The 20,258-nt window shown below is 44.9% G+C and overlaps 1 protein-coding gene across 4 annotated transcripts in view; it reads right to left on the bottom strand.

The window, feature by feature from the left end:
* The window catches only part of chchd3a (coiled-coil-helix-coiled-coil-helix domain containing 3a), a 61,634-nt gene that overhangs the window by 33,075 nt on the left and 8,301 nt on the right, over positions 1-20,258 (bottom strand). For all 4 annotated transcript variants that reach the window (XM_031582293.2, XM_031582295.2, XM_031582294.1 and 1 more), the window contains exons 3-4: positions 18,646-18,739; positions 4,944-5,124 (exon numbers count right to left, since the gene is read on the bottom strand). In XM_031582293.2, the coding sequence (XP_031438153.1) occupies positions 4,944-5,124; positions 18,646-18,739 (275 nt within the window). The remainder of the gene's footprint in view (positions 1-4,943; positions 5,125-18,645; positions 18,740-20,258) is intronic.

Here is a 20,258-nt window from a genome sequence, read left to right on the forward strand (position 1 = left end):
AAATAACTACAGCACTTGGACGACACGGAGCTCCATAGGACTGATGCGGCTCATGATGCACCTCCTTCGAAGTTTTGGATGAGGAGAAATCACTTGTCGGGGAGTTGTGTTAGCGTCAGTGGGTCGGATTTGTCTGCTGGGCTCGGCAGGGAACTGTTCCCTGCTAACAACATTAACCGCTTTCAGCTCTCATGTGAGACCTCTCGGGAAGAGGAGGAACATGTGTAAGCTCTTACTGAGGGCACGCTTCCAGAGGGTGACTAAGTGGGTTAATGACGGGGGGGGGGGGGGGGGGGGGGGGGGGAGTTGATGGAGAGAAAGAAGAAAAAGGAAAGGAGGAATTGAAAGAAGAAACAGATATGAAGAGAGAACAATCATGAAACAAACGTGAAGTGAAAGAGAAGAGGAAGTGCATGAGGGGAAAACAATGCTGGCATAGCGAGATTTCAACTCCAGCTGCGGCAGGCAAGCACCCCTGAGTTTAACACGGGCTCATACTCTGGGGAGACACATGGGGGAGGCAGAGGGAATTGGGGGAGACCAGCTGCCGCCGTTACGCCCGCAGACAGATGCAGATCAACAGCCTTTACTGTTACCCCTTCGCAAATGTTGTCCTTCACCGCGTAAAACCATTATAAATAAATAAATAAATAAATAAATAAATAAATAAAATTGCAATAACCCTACATCCAAGCCCTGCAATAACCATAAAACAAATGTTTTGCTCTTAGGGTGCTTTCAGTTTGCTTGCGTAACGGGGGCGCAGGCATTAAGTTTAAAGGCCGGTGGCAAACCGACCATTAGCTAGTCAACTTTAATGTGAATTCACGAAACTTTCATCAAATCCTGCAGGGGCATCCTTTTTCAAAAAAATATCTACAGTGACACAAATTGCCTTCCACTGCTTGTTGCACAATAAAAGGAAATTGAATACAAAGGGCTTTTTAACTGCGCACCAAATAGCCTGCAACTGCCGGGAGATGACATTGGAATTAAGGACCTGATAGAAAGAGAAAAGTAAGAGTGAAAGGCTGGGGGGGCGGCGAGGCATCCGTTATGCTGCAGCAAAATGGTGGCCTTGATCAGTTTGACTAGAGCTACTAGGCTATGTAAGAGCTGTGTGACTAATGTTAGAGTACAGGGGGAAGCAAAAGGTAGAAAGCGCGATGGAGAATGAAAAGGAGAGGAGGGGAGAGGAGAGGGGGCAGCACCCGCCCCGTAAGTCATGCACAGAGACTCAGTGCTGCAACGGGACACAAGGAGGGGGATCGATACATTCGTTTTTTTTCTTCTTCTCTTACAAACTGGATGGGAGGAAGAGCAAAACTAAAACCCAAACCTTTGCCAGACTGTATAATTCAAACCCTGCTCTCCTCTCCTCTCTTCCTCTCTCGCCATATCGACCTGTGGCTTGCGCACAAGCTGTTAACTCTGGCACATTGGTTTGGTGATTGAGCTATACAGCTGTGAATCGGGACTCTACCAACTACCGACACAGCCCTGCTTCAAATAGCATTAGGATTGCACCCGTGGCGCTTCTGACACCTGCAACGAATACACCGGTCAAACGGGGTTAAAGCAGAAAATCGTGGAGTCACACTGACTGCACCAAACGGGACTATAATAAGTGGTGAGCTTATTAATGTGAGCTGGAGTCTTTCATGCTAATATGAAACCTGCTGATTGCCTTTTGTAACCTATGACAGTGGCCCACAGTGGGCAGTGAAGTACTCTGTGTGAGAGACCATCACAAAGGTCAGTCTACAATGCAATCCACAGGAGCAGCTGCACGCCGGCAAACAGCACATATGAGCTGTCCCTCTTCCCACTCCCCCCACCCCCCTCTCTCCCTTCTTACCTTGGGGACAAAATTTGAAAAGAAAAAAAAAAGAAAGGGCCTGATTGATGTTTAATGATTAAGTGGCTTGCTGCTCTACAACACAAGGCTCTGGAGGAGAGAGAGAAAAAAAAAGAGAGACCTGGTCGAGCTGGGGACAAAGGACTTAACAAATCATCTGTGAAAGGTCCATCTATTCGCTGGGGTGCTGAGCACGAGAAAAACCACCCACCTCAAGTACCTCCTTTCTGCAGTGTGTTTTTTTTTTAATACTTATCGATGTGTTTTTCCAGGCAATTTAAACTCATTTCAATTTCAAATTACAAAAAAGGGTGTTATGCAGGACTTAGCAGTGTGTGGGTCATGTATTGATTGGCCAGTATTGCATGCCGCACATATATGTTGGTGGGTTTATTATTTGAAATATAACGTCTCATCTTGTCAATGCACAGATCCATTTCAGACCAACGAGGCAATGTATATGCAGGAAACCTGCACAGTGGATGGATCAGCCATGGAGCCTATCATTTTATCATCCTACATAAGCACAATGCTGTCGTACGACATCTGTCAAAGAGAGATAGTCATAAAAAAAAAAAAAAAATCACTGCAGCTGTCAAGGGGCTCCATTATAGAGAGATCAGACAGGCGTTTTTAAAAGTGTCGAGAAAGTACCTTTCCTTGCGCTAACATTGGGGAGACGACAGAGAAGAAGAAGATAAAAGAGTGAGGTGACTTTGCAGTTTCCTGGTGTGGGAGTCCATTTTGGGGCTTCAGATGAAGAAGAAAAAGAACAGAGGACTTAGGGAGGGCCTGACTGTACTGACAATGCCGTGAGTGAGCGCAGCATGGAGCGGACGATAACTCCTCAAATTCTATTAAACTAAACCGCTCCGCAGAGCCACCCAAATAGGGAGGGAAACCACAGAGCCCTCAAAAGGCACATCCCTCCTGCCGCAAGACTAAGCTCTTTGCTCGTGTGTGTGTGTGTGTGTGTGTGTGTGTGTGTGTTGCCTACATCCTGAACATATAAGCACATGTTCATCTTTGTGTGTGCCAAATGTTTCCAATCAGAGCATGTTGGATTTCTACACCTGTACACTACACTGCTTATGTATGTGTGTGTGTGTGTGTGTGTGTGTGTGTGTGTGTGTGTGTGTGTGTGTGTGTGTGTGTGTGAGCTGCTGAGTTTGCATTTTGGTAACTCTTTTAACTGTCTGCATGGAGTGGTCTTAAGAGATGCTAAGAGCCCTGAGATCACTGAGTTCTAACACGGGCACATCAGAGGCAGACTGGAGTACCGTGTGTGTGTGTGTGTGTACACATCTGTGAGAGAGAGAGAGAGAGAGAGAGAGAGAGAGAGAGAGAGAGAGAGAGAGAGAGAGAGAGAGAGAGTGTGTGTGTGGCTGTGTGTATGCAAATACACAGACAAATGTTCAAACATCTGAAGTCAAAGAGGATCCGGGGGTAACCGCCTTCACTTAACTTGCAAGTTGCAAGATGCAGACCTGATAAAAACCCTGTGGCCCTGGCCTGACCACTGAGGAGTTGCAATATAGCTGGGACACTCCTGCTTAGCTGGCCCTTCCGTGAACAGAGTGGAGGTAAATAAAGAGCTGCTTTACATAAAACACATCAGATCAGCACATTTCTGCCCACTTCAACAAAGACGGGCTTTGTTTAAAAGTATGCTGGCTTACGTGCTCTACTTTCAATTTGAGTTTTTAAATGAATACGTTGCATATCTGACAATTCATTGACCCCACTGCCCTTCCCTCCGTGACAGTAAATTAAGTCTGGGATGGACTATAGAAAATTGATTCTTTTGATGCTGTATCAAAACACGTAAACTTTAATACAATACAACTCATACAAACATTCCGCTACAAAAAGTGCTATAAGCAAAAACAAGTTGTTCTTCCATCCGCACACACACCCCCACCCACCCTATCTTAATTTTTTCCTGTTTCAATTTGATCATCGTTCCATGGGATGACTCCCTGATTCCTTGCGTCCTGCGGCACTGAATTACGCCTCGTCTCTTTCCCCTCACCCAACCTCCCTCCATACCCACCACAACATCACCTCTCCCAACCCCCCCCCCCCCCCCCTCCACCAAAAAAAAAAAGATTCATATTTTTCTATTACAGAGATGAGTGTGTGAAATGAGCTATATAATCAATAGCATAGGTCTGTAAACAACTCTCGCTCTCAGAATTGGTGGGGGGTGGGGTAGTAATGTGTTCTTTACCTCGCGCAAAAATAATCGGCCTCCCTTGTCAAAAGCAATGGAGGAGAGCCCATTGTAAAATGTGTTTACAAGGGCAATTTGCTGCAAATCAAATATCTCGGTGTTGTGCGTGTGTGTGTGTGTATGTGATTGTTTTAGATTGGTACAAAATGGTCCACTTTAACAGCACAATGCTCACTGGTTCACGTAACAGTACAGTATGTACACAGACATCAATGTACAAATACATCTGCTGTGTTAATTTGGAATGTATGAGTGTTCGTACGTTTTCGCTCATATGAGTGGTGCGCGTGTTCAACTGCACTATCTGTGTATGACCGCGCCGACTGCCTGGTTTGACTCTGTACCTGCTCCTGGGTCGGTCAATGGCAGGCTGCTAACGCATGAAGGTTACCCGGGGGAAGAGTTCAAGCAACTCTATGGATTTAAGCCTTTGAGGCCACTGCAGGCTAGCAGCCCCATTTGTCACTACAGCTGCCATGACCAGCCCCTGCAAGCTCTTCTCTGTGTGTGTGTGTGTGTGTGTGTGTGTGTGTGTGTGTGTGTGTGTATATATGTATGTGTGTGTGTGTGTGTGTGTGTGTGTGTGTGTGTGTGTGAGTGTGTGTCTCTAAAAGCAACACTTGAAAATGACTTCACTACTGACATTTAAAAGAAATGTTATGCTACTGCTATTAACCCATTCTAGTGGCAGTTAAGGTTAGCGATCAGTCATTGCATGTCTGAAGCCCACAATGTCTACGCATTTAAAAGTAATTTTTCTTGAATACTGTGTGATCAGAAGTGAATGTGAATGAGTATGTCTCTGTGTGTGTGTGTGTGTGTGTGTGTGTGTGTGTGTGTGTGTGTACTTACATAGAGTTGAACACGCAGCTGCTCGTCCTCCGTGGCCACCCTCTCCCTCAGCAGGGCCCTCTGCAGGCTCTCCCCGGCCGAGGAGCGCTCCATGTCCAGGATGCGGTTCACCTCCTCACGCACCTGGGCCTGCGCCTCAGCCTGGGCCTGCACCTGAGTCTGAGTCTGCTGCTCATCCAGCCTGCACAGAGAGAGAGAGAAAGAGAAAGAAAGAAAGAAAGAAAGAAAGAAAGAAAGAAAGGGAGGGAGAGGAGGGGGTGGAGGTTAGACAAGTACAAGACCTCTGTTTTTGTCTTTGAAGACATTCTCACACAGCAGTCGCCCCCTCCCCCCAAACATCATCACCATTCTCACCAATTACAAAAGATACTTACACATGATGTCAAAGGGCAAAATAAGTGACTTGTCCGCTAACTTTAAAAATCCATAAATGAATAACTGAAATATACTACTTGCATAAGAATTCACACCCCTGTACTTAAGAGTTCTAGATTAAGGCAGATGACAAATTATTCACAAATGATACAGAGATGCCACTTATTAGACCATAACTGATCATCATTAGGTACTACCCAATGAGTGGTTAAAGTAGAGATCTCCTTCTAGATATAAAAATCACTCTGTCTAAGGGTCATCAGCCAGGGTGGGGAAAAAGAAGGAATGAGGCCACCAGAGACAAGGTGACTCAAACGCTTAAGTGAGAAAAAAGACTCCAAGAAGGTATTAAAGTGTCTTGATGTCCAATTAATGACCGCTGGAACCATATGGATAAAGAGGAAGTTGCATCACAGCACCCAGATGATTTGTTGAAGAGCCTGTCACCCAAGCAAGATATTAACTGAGGAGGAAACCACTGTCCACACATCACAGTTCAGTGGCTGGAATTGGGGTGCAGGTGTAGGAGTCCATTATCTTAAGAGCTATCCATAAAACTGGACTGTATTGGACGGGAAAAAAAGAGACATTGCTTCAGAAGATCCACATTAAACCAAGTTTGTAGGTTAACCAAGATATGGGAAAAGGCTTTAATGGTCATAGATGGATACCAAAATAAAACTTTCTGGCCAATCCTCAAAGCGCTGTATGTGGCATAAATCTAACACTGCCAATGCCTCAAGAAACACATCCCAATTGTGAAATATGGCAGTGGTAACCTTATACTTTGAGGACATTTCTCGACTGCAAGAACTGGGAAACTTTTTAGAATTGAAGGAGGATGAATGAAAAAAAAAAATCTACACATGGTCACAAGAACCACCTACCAGTAGGACAATTACACATGGCACAAGGCTAAATCAACATTGGAGTTGCTCAAAAACAATAAAGTGAAGAGAATGGTTCGGTTAAACCCCTGATCAAAATCCTACTTAGAATCTGTGGTACTACAGTCCAGGAACTCCATCCAATCAACCTAGATGCCCTACATAAATTATATAAAAAATAATGGGGTTTATATATATATACACACACACACACACACACACACACACACACACACACACACACACACACAATATTAATATTTAAGCAAGCAGAATATTTTAGCTTTTAATTATTTTATTTTTAAACAAATAACTTAATTAGCCTTTGTTTTGTTTGGGGGGGGGGGGGGGCTGTATACTACAGAGCACAGAATAGCATTAGTACTAAGCCAGCATCTTTAGATAAAGACACTTACAGCCTAATGAGGGTGAAGATTTTTCCACTGGTATTTGTCTCCCTTGGGAACCAAACCTCCAACCTTGGTATCGCACCGTGTTTTACCAGATAAGCTGCAGCAGCGTGAAGCGCTCACCAGGTTGCGAATGCCAGTAAGCCTTGATTTCAGCACCAGGTGCTGTTCTAAATGGCTGCACCTCCTCTAACTCACAGACAGGGGGCAGCCTCGAGGGAGAGGGGCATGAGATAAATGATGGCATCCACAGCAGAGGCACGACTGCAGAAGTCCCATGCTGCTCTGGAGCTCCCCATGATGCCACGGGGGGCAGCGACTGGAAACATGAAGATATTGCCGACACATCCGAGGCTGAGCGGGACAGCATTTCTGGGAAAAGAAACCGCCTCAGCATGGACAGCATTGTTATTTTCAAAGCAAAACCTGCCGAAGCACTTTCACAAAGAGATGGAACGGTCTGACCATTTGAACTGTCGCCCGGTGCTCAGGCAGTTGCTTAGCAACGCCCACCTCGCCATTGAGCAGGCTGCTTTTATTTGCGAAGTAAACTCCCTGAGATACAAAACTGCAGCCTTGTGTTCAATCAGTGCGGAAGTTAAGGAAGTGAAGGAACTCCAGAGAAGGGTAACGAGACAAGGCTGTAATTAAAAACCTGGGAAAGATGAACGCAAGAGCCACGGACAATTAGCGGCGCAGTTTGGATTGTTTTAGGTCCATCTTTCCATTTATTCACCACAACCTTCATTCCGCAGACACACCAATGTTTGTCATGGCAACAGGTGTGCCCGTCAGCAGACATAAGAGAGCCTTGATTGGGGTTCATTCCCTGCCATCGTTATCCCCACCAGCCTTGACTGATTGCCAAGTCATCCCAAAAAGATAAACAAAGTGCAACCTTGTTGAGGTGATTAAAATTGATCGGCGTTGTCTTTGAGCCACACGTCTGGAAAGGCGGTGACACTCCAGGGAGTGAACACACACACAAAAAAGTCCTGTATAGTCTCAACTTTCTTCAGGCACCCGATCATGGCTCGACAACTCAGCTCCACAACAGTGGTGTCTGTGAGGGTCAGTAGCGGATGTCCAACTGGTGCTCGCTGAAGCATGTCTGCAAATGTCACTCGCCAAATTCACGGCAACAAGAGAGCCACTAGATCTGGAAGGTAGAGAGTAGGTGAGGTGAAAGTTGGGAGGGAGGGAGGGACTGATATCAACCGTTCTCTTCGTTCTTTCAGAGCCGGCAGTGTTTCAAGCCATGTCCAGTCTCAGTCCACTGAGCTGGACAGATGTCAGCCCACCCTATCCATCATGTGCTGTCTTCTCCGTCTTTCTCAGCCCCCCCCCCCACCTTCCTCCCTCCACTCCTTCGTTTTTTTCTCTCACTCCGTGGCTCAGACACCTCTGCTCGCCACAGAGGTCCTCACAGCCCTTCACACCTGCCAGGCAGGAAAGCACTCACTGGGAGACAAATAAGAGCAAAGGCTCTCAAAAATGAAATGATAAATATGTTGGATTTTTTCTAAGGGTATGGCATTACATATACGCGGTGTCATCAGTTACACAGAAACATCAGCTGCTTAGAACAGCATACCTTTTTGAAAGGTCAGAGTTCACTTTCCTCTATCCTGTTGACAGTAAAAACCTGATTCCTGGTTTCTATGGGAATACATTGTTTCTGATAACCGAGAGTATGAGGATACTATTGTTTCTGATATCTTAAGAGAAAAACTAACCAGTCATTCAGTTTGATGTTAATTCGTTGAAACAGTAGTACTATGGGCCATGACGGACGGAGTAGGATTTTTTTTATACTATGCGCAATGCGGATGTATACGTGGGCATTTGTGTCACCCAGTATACTAGTACTGCTGTTTCGAAAACGTCTCTCAGCACACAAACTCAATCAAAGTGTTTGAAATTATATCTCTTCATCATGTGAATCTACAGGAAGGACAGAGATGTTTTGATATGTCTATAGTTTTTCCTGCCCCTTCATAACCATTTACTCCATCTGTCTAAATATAGCAATTGCTACCTACCTTAAAATACCTAATTAGCTATGATTTGCTGAAGCAAGAATAAACGAAACTCATTCAAATCAGCGGGTCTTTAGTTTTAGTTTTATTCCCAGGGAGCAAATACACTAATGAAAATGTGCATCTGTACTTTAAGTCGTAAATGGATTTTGTTTTCTCTTGACCCTGAAGTAGAGCTTTAAAAGGCCAGCAGCAGACATCAAATTGTTAGCACCCCTGTGACCATCCAGCTCACAAAATTTGAGTCATGCCCACCGTGCACTGCCCTATACATAGCCGTGTCCGTTCGAGTATACTTAAGACTTAAAAGAGGCCTACACAGCAGTGAGGGAGACCTCTGGATAATGACAGTGCTGCTTTATGAATCGGTCACTGATGCTCAAGGTTTCTTCAGGAAGAAATCCATTACTAGGAGTAGCGGTGCAACTTTGGTGGGACTCGAGTGAGGAAGCCGCCTCCGAGCCCGTGAAGAGTGATGGTAAACGTTAGATGAAAGAACAGCAAGAGCCAAACGTTCGACTTAAACAGCCCGACTGCAAAGCAAAGCAGAAAAGACCGCGAGTCTGGTCCCGCAGCTATCGCTTTCTGAGCACTTATTGCTGTCGGTGGATATTGAACACATTTCTCATTTGGGCACAAAGATTGGCAAGCGCGGTGAGGAAAGTGTGCATGCAAAGAAAGATGATCTCTCCGGAAAATAAGTGGATGATTGCCTTCATGTTTGATAGAGAGACCATCATCTTTTTTTTTTTTTGGGCAGAATAAATGAGGTTTTTGGTGGGGAAGTGCTGGGGCATCAGAGACTTTAAAATACAGAGATGGAAAATGCTGACGGGAAAGAGGAGTTGCTCTCTTTTTTTGGGGGTCGTCTGAAGTGGAAATGTTTCTGACCAGATCAAAATCTAATCTCCACCTAAAACCAAACAGAAAACAATATCACACACTTCCACACTCCAGGGACGACCTACGTGTTAGGTGCCTCAGAAAAGTCAGTGCCTCATTTGGGGGGGGGAAAGCTGAAACAAGAACACAAACGCATCCAACAACAAACAGGTGCCGAGGCCAGATTCTTTGATAAAGGTCAGTCTCAGGCACAGTCTTTTCTAGGCGGGCGATATTTCGCCGTCATTCTGCGGATAGTCCGCCATTGTGCCGGATAGTCCGCCGTTTATTTTGACACGCAATAGGTTACTTGGGGTTATGAGGAGGCAATGAATAGGCTACTTCGATATGGAACCAAGAGTAAGGGGCGTGAATTTCCATCAATCTCAACATAATGTTCAACTGGTTTTGTTCATTTTGATGAACTGCCTCTTCATGCACCTTTTCACTAATTTCAAAAGGTTTTAAACCTTTGATATAAGGCTCTGTTAGGTGAAGCTAGATGCTATGTTAAACATCACTCATTACATTTTATAAAGTGAGCAGCAAAAGAACCTCAGATGACCAAAAAGTAACAGAACAAAGGAATGTAGTACATAGTCTGGTACCACAAATACTATAACTGTTGAATCAAAACGAATGATACCGAGCTATGAATCAGAGGTAATAACTACAGTCAACTAAGGCTGTCTAGAAAGCTAACTTACTGTTAAGGGTATGATTTAGCTGGTGTTCATCGTCTAGCAAGCTGTACACATTCCTCTTCCACAATCACCTCGATGTCACGCTAATGAAATATTTAAAGCGTTGTGAATATGTGGGTGCCGCTAAAATGCATTTGCTAAATGCATGCATTCCCCCACCCCCCTCAATCAATCACATTCAGAACAGGACATAAATATTTAATATGCGCGGCCTGACATTCGCCTGCCTTCTACCTCGCTACTTCAATAATCTCTTCTAGGGATTCCTATATAATCGGCAACTGGCTCCGGGTGTCAAGGAGCTCACCATCGCTCTTCCCTCAGACCAATGCACCTCAACGCGTTCTCTCACTCATTAATGCGCTGGCCAACCACCTGTCACGCGGGGCACTGTCCTGAATCACAACAGCCGGCTGTACACAGAATAGATCCTGACGGTGCCGTGCGATCGTTTGGCCCACTGAACGCAGAGCAACAAAGCTCTTTAAAGGAACCATACAATATTGATTTAGGGAAATAATGTCTCTGAATGCCGGCCATGAATATTTTATGAACATCCCCTCTCTACACTCAACATATAGCCCATCTCACATGTGTGTGTGTATGGCCTGTGGGCCTGTGGGGGGTTTGAAGGGAGAGAGCAGTAACATAACTTTAGGTTTCTTCCCATGAGGAGGGAAAAGATGGCGGTGTACTGTTACGCTTCATCTTCTCTGTATCCTGTTTATGGTATCACACATTTAACCACAAACATAAAAACATGTTCTGATATGAGCTTTTACCTGGGGGCTTATTGAGTGTTGTGACCATTTTGTGCACACGTTAATTTTCAACTACTTGACGTTACTAAAGTCAACACAGCCTGTATGATTTCAAGGCACCAAATTTAAAATTGCACAGGAAAAAAAAAAAAAAAGACACAAAAAAAAATAAACATATTGACTAACACAGGCTGCATGAATGCGCACACACACACACACACCATCCCTGGAGAGAGGGAACATAAGTGAACGTTTCAACTGTGAAATGATATCCAGCACTGATGCCTGAGGGTAAAACATGGCACTGGGCCGGAGAGGCGAGGCAGGCGCGCGCGCGCACGCACTCTCACTCTCTCTCTCTCTCTCTCTCTCTCTCTCTCTCTCTCTCTCTCTCTCTCTCTCTCTCTCTCTCTCTCTCTCTCTCTCTCTCTCTCTCTCTCTCTCTCTCTCTCTCTCTCTCTCTCTCTCTCTCTCTCTCTCTCTCTCTCTCTCTCTCTCTCTCTCTCTCTCTCTCTCTCTCTCTCTTACAGGAGGAGAAAAAGTCAAACAACTCCTCCACCTATTTGCATACGCTGATTATACAATCAATCTAAATGTTGTTTAATAGCACTTCACCTTCTCTTCCTGGGCTTACGGTTAGAAGAACAAAAGGACAAAAGAGAGAGAAGAGAGAGAGAGAGAAACCATTGTGAAAAACCATCAGGATAAGGAAGAACATTAAGGATAGACAAAGCAAGTCCAACTCAAGAGAGGTGAAAGCACATGGACACACACACATGCACACGCACATACACATGCACACGCACATACACATGCACACACGCACACACACACACACACACACACACCGCCCACAAGAGAAATAGCCTAATCACAGAAACAAAACACTGAATCAGAGACAAATCAAAATGCATTACAATGAGGGAGAAAAAACTATGAATACATTATGAAAAGACAACAGCGCTTACAAAGAACAAAAAGGGAGAGGGAGGGAGGGGGAGGGAGAGAGAGAGAGAGCGAGAGAAAGCGCGAGAGAAAGACAGAAACAGAGGGAGTAGTGAGAAGGTCAGCGCCATCACTACATTACACCAGCGCCTCAGTGAATCAGCTCAGCCCTGCAAAAAGCCGCAATTACCGTGGTGGAGACAAGCAGCCCATTAGCACATCCAAACAGCCCTGGCACGCATCACGACATCGCAGCGCTTTACAGTAAAGTGCAGAGAGTCTTGCACCACACCCCACGCCCATCCAAGGACAAGAGGGAGCACGGCTAGGCTGACCTTCTACTGGATGCACGAGTCTCCATTGCCAACAGGGTCAAATATGAGAGGGCAGAGGGCCACTCGCTACACTCGCTCATTGCAACCCATCTGAAAGCCTGTAAAACTTTATGCCTTTAATGATCATTGGTATGACCACACCATTAAAATACCAGGCACGCGTCCATAAAGATGAAATTCTTAAGGCTAGTTTAATTACACTTTATGGCCATGAGAAAACATTACTGCCTTCGCAACTCCATGCTGTTCTCCAAGTCTTCATGGGGACCATTTGAAATGGTGTTTAAGGGGAGGAGTAGTGGAGGGAAGCCACAGCAGTAGGCAAGCAGAGCCAGGGTGACCAGACGTCCAGTTTTTCCCAGGACAGGTTCTTCCAGCACTTTAAGTGTCCTGACTTATTCTAATAAAAAAAATCATGTTCCGTCCCGTATTTCTCTTTTCCTTCAACTTGAATAATGGGGTTAAGCTTAAGGGCACTAAGATAAGGGTCATGGGAACATAATTTACTAATGGAAACATCACTTACCGATGACATGCCACGCAGGGGTGCACACCAACTAGAGTTTGCTAAGCTTTTGTCTAATTTTCCAGTTTTTACAACGGCAAACTTGGAATAGCCCCAAAATGTCCACCAGTGGCCAGAGATATATTACGTCCGTTCCATTTATAAAACAGGAGGGGATCAGGTCACACTATCTCTTGAAGCTCCTATATGGTATTATACATCTCATTTCATATAATTTTATACCGAATCGGACTTGAATACAATCAGATTGAATTGAGTGGCTTGTGAATCAGAATCAAATCAAATTGGGGCATTTGTGCCAATACCCAGCCCTAGTGATGACCCAGTGCTTGCCCATCTTATGCAGGGTGCCCAGTACATCTCACACAGCACACAACAGCAGTGAGCTGAGAGACTGCCAAAGATGATGAGCAGTTGCCATGATGTCCCAAAACACAGAGAGAGAGAGAGAGAGAGAGAGAGAGAGAGAGAGAGAGAGAGAGAGAGAGAGAGACACACTCAAAGGGAGGAGTTCTGGGGATCATCTGAGCTGGCCAAGAGACAACAGTTAGGACAAAACTCACACACACAAACAGCGCTCACACAAGCCCAAGAAGAAGAGACACCGATGGCTTTAGCCCAATTACTCACTTACTGATGGGGGAATACAGTAAAAATCGAAGCTACTGCCAAAAACCAACACATCAGTCAAGAAATGCGACGTCTGACAGTGGATAAAAAAAAAATCCAGCCTTGCTGGCACACCTTGATGCCCATGATCTCACACAGTTGCAAAAGGCTGCCCCGACCCGCTATTTATTTATTTATTACAGTTTTGGCAGGAGGGGTGGGAAAGTGAGCGGTGTGTGTGTGTGTGTGTGTGTGTGTGTGTGTGTGTGTGTGTGGTGGGGTGGGGGGTGATGCGCCCCGAGGAGCGGCCCTCTCTCTGCCCGCGTGTAATCCGCTCTGAGCCTCTTTCTTTTCCCAGAGTGCTCAGGGGCCCCCGCGTTGTGCTGACGAGGCGGGTCGGCCCCTCCACTTTCTAATTCCGCAGCCGTTCTGCTCTGCTGCCTCACAGTGCAGAGAGAAAGAACGAGAGAGGGGAAAAATAGAGGAGAGAAGGGGAGACAGAAAGAGACTAGGAGAGAGAGACAGAGAGGGGAGGATAAATAAATAAATACAAAATAAATAAAAAAAAAATGAAAATGAGAGAGGGAGAAAGTCCAGGGTTAAATCTCCCCTCTGCAGCAGGAGCAGCCTGCATCAGGGCCTCTGCTGCAGTAGAGCATCAGCTCTGAGGAAGAGGAAGTGGTGGCAGCACACAGAAACGCCCTCTCCACACCAACACACACAAGTGCTGAGTGAGCGCTGGCACGCAGTGCGGAGTGCAGGTCACTCGCGAAATCATAAAACCTTTTTCCAGATCAGTCACTTTCATCTCATTTGTTTAATCACTCTGCCCTTCCTCTCTCCGTGGGTCTATTTGCAGCAGTGCAGGTTGCATCATGGTGACTCACAATTGGAGGTGCCACTGCACTGGGTGAGCTGCTTACACAGAGCTCAGGGCCTGCTTGGTCAGAGAGTCTCTGGGCCAGGATACAGGAAGCACCGGATCTATCTGACATGGCTACGCTCGGATCATATGCAGAAAAGGCACTATGCGTGAGCTATCTCACAGGACTCTGAATAAGTGCATTATCCACATTAATCATCTCTTCAGGCTGTGCACAGAGTGTACTGATATACTGCCAATATCATGACTGTACGTCACAGGGCTAGACAAACCATACATTTATCCGCATTTTTTGGATGTTCAAAGTCGCTGTGTAATGCTCAAGTCATACACTAGTGTCACCAAATCTGTGGGACTTAATTGACTTAAAAGACCACTGGGCTTTCAGGTATTAACTTAGCCTGTAGTGAGTTAACTTTCTTTCTGTGTCTAATGAGCTAGTTCATTTGTGCAACAACATGCTTAATGGCGTAAGCAACTAATCGACTATTACATTAGTTGGCAACTATTTTTATGGTCGATTTTTGTCGATTAAATCGATTAGTAGTTGCAGCCCTAGTGCAGAATGCCGTAAGGCTTGTGGGCCACCTGCAATCCTCTGTTCTGGACTCTGGCCTCACAGGAGCTGTGTGTCTGCCGTCTAAAGCCCCGTGGGCAGGTGGTGGCAGCGGAAGGGGTGACAGGGTGAATGGGGTGGCACATCTCTGAGGTATGTGAGGCGTGGTGGCATCTGGACGACCGGGAGCTGATGCTTCTGCAGAAGCAAGACAAACGCCAGACGATTATTGCTGGCCACGATTACTGTTGGCCTTTTCCTTCCCCTTTCGCTCTCCAGAGCTCTGCGACCAGCTGCCCCCGCTGTGGCAGGCCCACACACACACACACACACACACACACACACACTGAATGCTATGCAACACATTCTGTGCTCCATATCAGGTTCAGGGAGAGAGAGGGCGGAGGAGACAGAGACAGAGAGAAAGTGTCAAGAAAGATACAGGCAGTGGTGGGAGCTAAAGAGACGAAGAAAGAAAAAGGAAGTAAAAAAAGATGATCAAGAAAATATGAGCAAAAGAGAGAGGGAAGGAGAGAATGAGAGATGAAAAAGGGTGGTTATAAGGAGAAAGATAAGATGTATTGCTGGGGGTTAAAGCTCAACTAAGAATCAGGGGATTTTTTTTTAAACCACCCCAAAAACCTACTCACAATTTTATGAGTTTCCTTGGGAAAGGTGAATTGTTTAAAAAGCTGACTGCTAGCAGACCACACATTGCCTTTCAAACCCCTCTAATTGTGAAAAGAGCTGAAGAGGGATTGACCTCGGCGGGGGGAAAAAAGCCCTTTTTAACAAACTAAGCACTTTTAAACAAATGCCGGTGAATATGAAATGACCTAAGAGTTTAACTTATCTGTGACGGCGTGAGAGAAAAGGAACAAAAACTTCTTTGGCTTTTCCCTTCATATTTCAATTAAAATATCACTATGGACCTCCATTTCTTTGCCTTTCATTTCAAGATAAACAGCTCAATAAAAAAATCAAGAAGAGGAGGAGGAGGATAAAAGAAAGAGTGTGGCCACAGACACAGACTCTGGGAGGATGAAAAATGAGGCCAGCCCAGGGGAGAGACTTTCGATCCCGTAGAAGGCCACTGGCTGGCTGCACTCGGGGAGACGGTCCGAGGAGTCAGATCACCACTCTGACCGGCGGCCAGAAAACACATAAAAACACACACACACAGCCTAAACTCATTCTCTCGCACAGATATGGCAAAAGAGTGGTATTAAGCCATGCGCTAAGGTGGTATTTTACTGCGACTTGTACGCACACTCAGTGCAAAAAGATGGCTTAAAAATGTACTGCATATGTGGAATACCATCACCTCAAATGGCTGTGCATTTGGTCTTAGCTTTAGCGTCTAATAAACGGATGCACTCCAAGCCCGAGAGTCAAATTGCCAATTTTTGTTATTGTTCCCCTCAGGTTTAAGAGCCCTTCCATGGGCAGTTTAAGATAACACAAACCAAAACGCACACACACACAAGCACACACACACACACACTCACATATACCACAAAGGAAGTGAGAGAACTAAGTGGGAGACAACATTAAGGAAAATATTGATTCTGTCCATCCAAGCATGACATCATGGTCAATAAAGCTCCTACACTCCATCTTAATGGCGTTGCCCGGGTGATGTGACGGGCACTTTGCCTTGCTGGCCTCCAACAACAATGCTGCAATAAAGAAAAGGAGGAGGGGAAAAAGAAAAGAAAAAAAACACATACAGATGCTCCTTCTAAATTTTCTTTTACGGCTGACAAAAAAAAAATCCCTTATCAATACCAATATGCGTGGGGTTATGTTCAGGACCCAGCAGAAGAGGGCAGTGAATTAAGCTTGAGAGAATGAATAGAATGCGATAATCATCTGAAGAGTCCTTTTATGGGATGGACATGCAATTAAGGAGGCTGGCTTCTCTGCTTTCAACATTGAAAGAAGTCCAATGCAAACGACAAAACTCTTTAAGAGTGACTGCCTGTATTGTTCAAAAACCTACATCTAAATATAGAGAAAAAGTGACTAAAGTCTTTCAACATTCTGATTGACCTGTTCAGATTAACCAGATCCTCCCTCTCTCTCTTTGTCATGCGTCTCTCACACACTGCGCTTAAGGAAACCTATGGCCACTGGTGCTAACTTAGCATTCATGGGCATGTCTTTCATTGGAAACTGTTGCTAAAACAGCCGATTGTACAGGGCAAGAGAGGGTTAAACGACGAAATAAAGGGATGAAGACATAAAGGAAGTGACAGTGAAGAAATCCTGGAAGAGGTACATAAAAGAAGCACTTTGTCTGTTAAGTTAAATTAAATTAAATTAAATCTGAATGTAAAGACAACTTGAATGGATACTGTCTTCACACATCCAGGTGCACCCAGTGTGACATTACAATGAGCATGTTCAGAAACATGAAAGCAATCAAACTCGCTGATGTGTTTTGTTTTCCTCGTTGGAGTTCATTTGCGTGTGGCCTTCATCCGCATGGCAGACCGAGTGAGTCGAGTGACAGGAGACAGAGACGGAGCGCAGCAAGGAGGCAGGGGGACGTGCCGAGAGAATGTCACTCTTTAGACGTGTAATTGATCTGCCATTGTCTGCTTTTTTTATTCCTCCCCAGCTTTAAATCATTTGGTGCTGGCTCAGGCAAATTCTTTCCTCCCTTCCCTTCCGCTGGTGAGACAAGACACAATTCATGTCGAAGAACATTTCCGCACACAAACAAAAAAAAACACTCAGACAAAGACAACACCGTTGGAAACAAGCAAAAGTACCGCTGGGGGACCCACACCGAGCCGCCGTGGATGGCCCTGGCACACTGTTCTGTTCCCGGGTTTGCTGAAGCTCGCTCTGGGTCCCTACATGGGTCCTAACTGCCTTGTGTGTGGCAAGTGTATGTTGGAGCCTGTCCAGCTCCATTACTAAAGGTGGATGATGTGTTTATTGGACTTTATGTGCCCGGCGCACCTGCTTCAGTGGGTGGAAGAGATGGGAGGGGGGGTAGCGAGAGAGAGAGAGAGAGAGAGAGAGAGAGAGATGGAGAAATTAAGAGGGCGAGAGAGAGAGAGAGAGGAAGTCTGCTTGCTTTAACTCAGAGGCTTCATTAGCAGGAGCTAATAGATCACTCTATCATCAGGACACAGGAAATGAACTCTACTGAGGGGGTCCCAGCCCAGACATGATTAATTGATTTAACACACAAAAAAAGGAGGAGAACGTGGGAGACAGCAGGAGGGAGAAAAGAGAAAGAGTTAGGGAGAGAGAGAGAGAGAGAGAGAGAGAGACAATCTCATGTTCATCTGAAAAAAGTAAATTAAATGCATCTCTGGGGGATGAAAATAGAGAAGATGGATTGCCCTCCTTTGGTCTATTAATGAGATGAAATTGTACTTTTCATGTATGTAGATTAGATGTTGTCTTCCACATCAAAGAACACGTGTTTCAATCTCACAGTTTCAGCGCTGACGTGCCGACAGATAAGTCTCACATGTCTATGGGGCATCCTCACTGGGAGGTTCCGTACTAGGGGTGGGAATCACAGGTTGGGCTATCACACAATTCGATATCGTAACTTATTGTCACCCAATATTGTCATTTACCTACAGTATCGATACATCATAACACAAGCAAAGGAGAAGAATAGGTTCAGTCAACACAGGAGAACTTAACGGTTTTCTTCAGTATTCAGGCAGGTTCTCCAATGTATTGTGTGAATGCAGAGAAGGGGTCCTGACAGAAGGTGCGAACGACGGGTGTACATCATTTAGAGAAGGAAGTGCAGACTCACCATTGGTCGAGCTCCTGCTGGGCTTTGGTGCGCTCCTTCTCCAGACCGGCCTCCAACTCCACGGTGATCTTCCTCCTTAGCTCGGCCTCGTCCTCTGTAGGCAACAGAAGACACAGAAGGATGGTGAGGGACTTGGCTAACAAGAGAGAAGTATCTCTAGAATCTGTGTGTCAGCATGTGTGGATGTGTTTGTGTGATATTTAGTGAGGGCTGCTGTGCCTGGGCAGTGGGCAGGTGTGGACTGAACTGAGCAGTTTGTGTATCTTCAGTCTGCTTAAGTGAGATAGAACAGCATTTCTTGTATATACTCCTGTCTGTGTTAAGCGTTCGTGTCCGTATTTTTTGGCCTGGTAAATGTTTTTTTAATGAGAAATTAAAATGTCTGGTATTAATGCATACAACACATAAAACATATCTTTAAACAGGACATTTGTGTTTTAACCAAAGCAAATGAATCACTAACAGAACTATATCTTTGTATCCGTTATTATCTTATCTTATTGATCACTGTAATGTGAGTCACAAAAAACAATCCTCTCATTAGACAGTGGGGGGATAAAACTGGTCACTGGTCCTTCTCCATGAAGTTTCAGTCTGAGGTCTGCCCTTCAAAGCCTTCACCATGTCCGCAGCGATCAATAGAAAATCTCATTTTGATTGTCAGACACATCATGGTGATTAGCTAATCAAATAGTTGTATGTCTACGAGGAGGGCATAATCTATTGGGGAAATCAGCAGTTCTCTGGGTTTGTTTGATAGCTTGTAATGTGACGGTAGGCCCAGTAGCCTTTAGAACTGTAAGTAGTATTCATATCAAATAACCGATTTATAAGATGTATATATCATCTGGTAGTGCCATTGCTTTGATAGTAATATATCTTATTCTATTTAGAACTTGCAGCGTAGGTTATGCAAAAAATATGGTTTTAAAATGACCTAGCAACAATAAACTATGCTTTTCTGTAGCCTTTTTTATCTTAGAGTGCTTGAAGCGAAGTTTTAAGTCTTTAGTTTCACATCTATGGTTGCTGAGCAGCTTGACAGTTTTTGATTCAAATTAGAATGAAGTAGTGTCAAGCTAAATCGTGCTACGAAGTTGAAATTGCAGTCTACACTATGGCAGATGGATAGGATTTGGACATAATCTATTCATGTTGAATTCAGTTGCCCGCCCTACATTAAAATGCCCACCCAGGGTGGCATCCTTGTTACGGTCAAACTGATTTGAGGACGTTATCGTTCGTATGTCAACCTAGCTGTAATTGTTTTTAGTTATACACAGGAAAGGATGTTAAATTCCTTGTGCTATTGTTTGGGGACTTCCCACAGCGGCCAAACCTCTAACTGACACATGCAAGTACTCAACAAGCTAGCCTAAGTATTATAACACAACAGGGTGCACCATAACTATCATACTGATAGCAATACTTAACAACATCAACAAAGAGGCCTTTATGAGCATTTCACTGGGGTTGCCAAGAGGTAAATATTATTTAGGTTACATTATACTTGCGATTGTAACATAGAAGTTATTGAAACATGCGTTGATTGACTTTCTTTCAGGACCCCGGACCAGCAGGTAAAAAGTCCTAGCGGAAACCCTGTATGCTAA

The sequence above is a fragment of the Clupea harengus genome, chromosome 16 (assembly GCF_900700415.2).
Source record: "Clupea harengus chromosome 16, Ch_v2.0.2, whole genome shotgun sequence".
Classification (NCBI taxonomy): Eukaryota; Metazoa; Chordata; class Actinopteri; order Clupeiformes; family Clupeidae; genus Clupea; species Clupea harengus.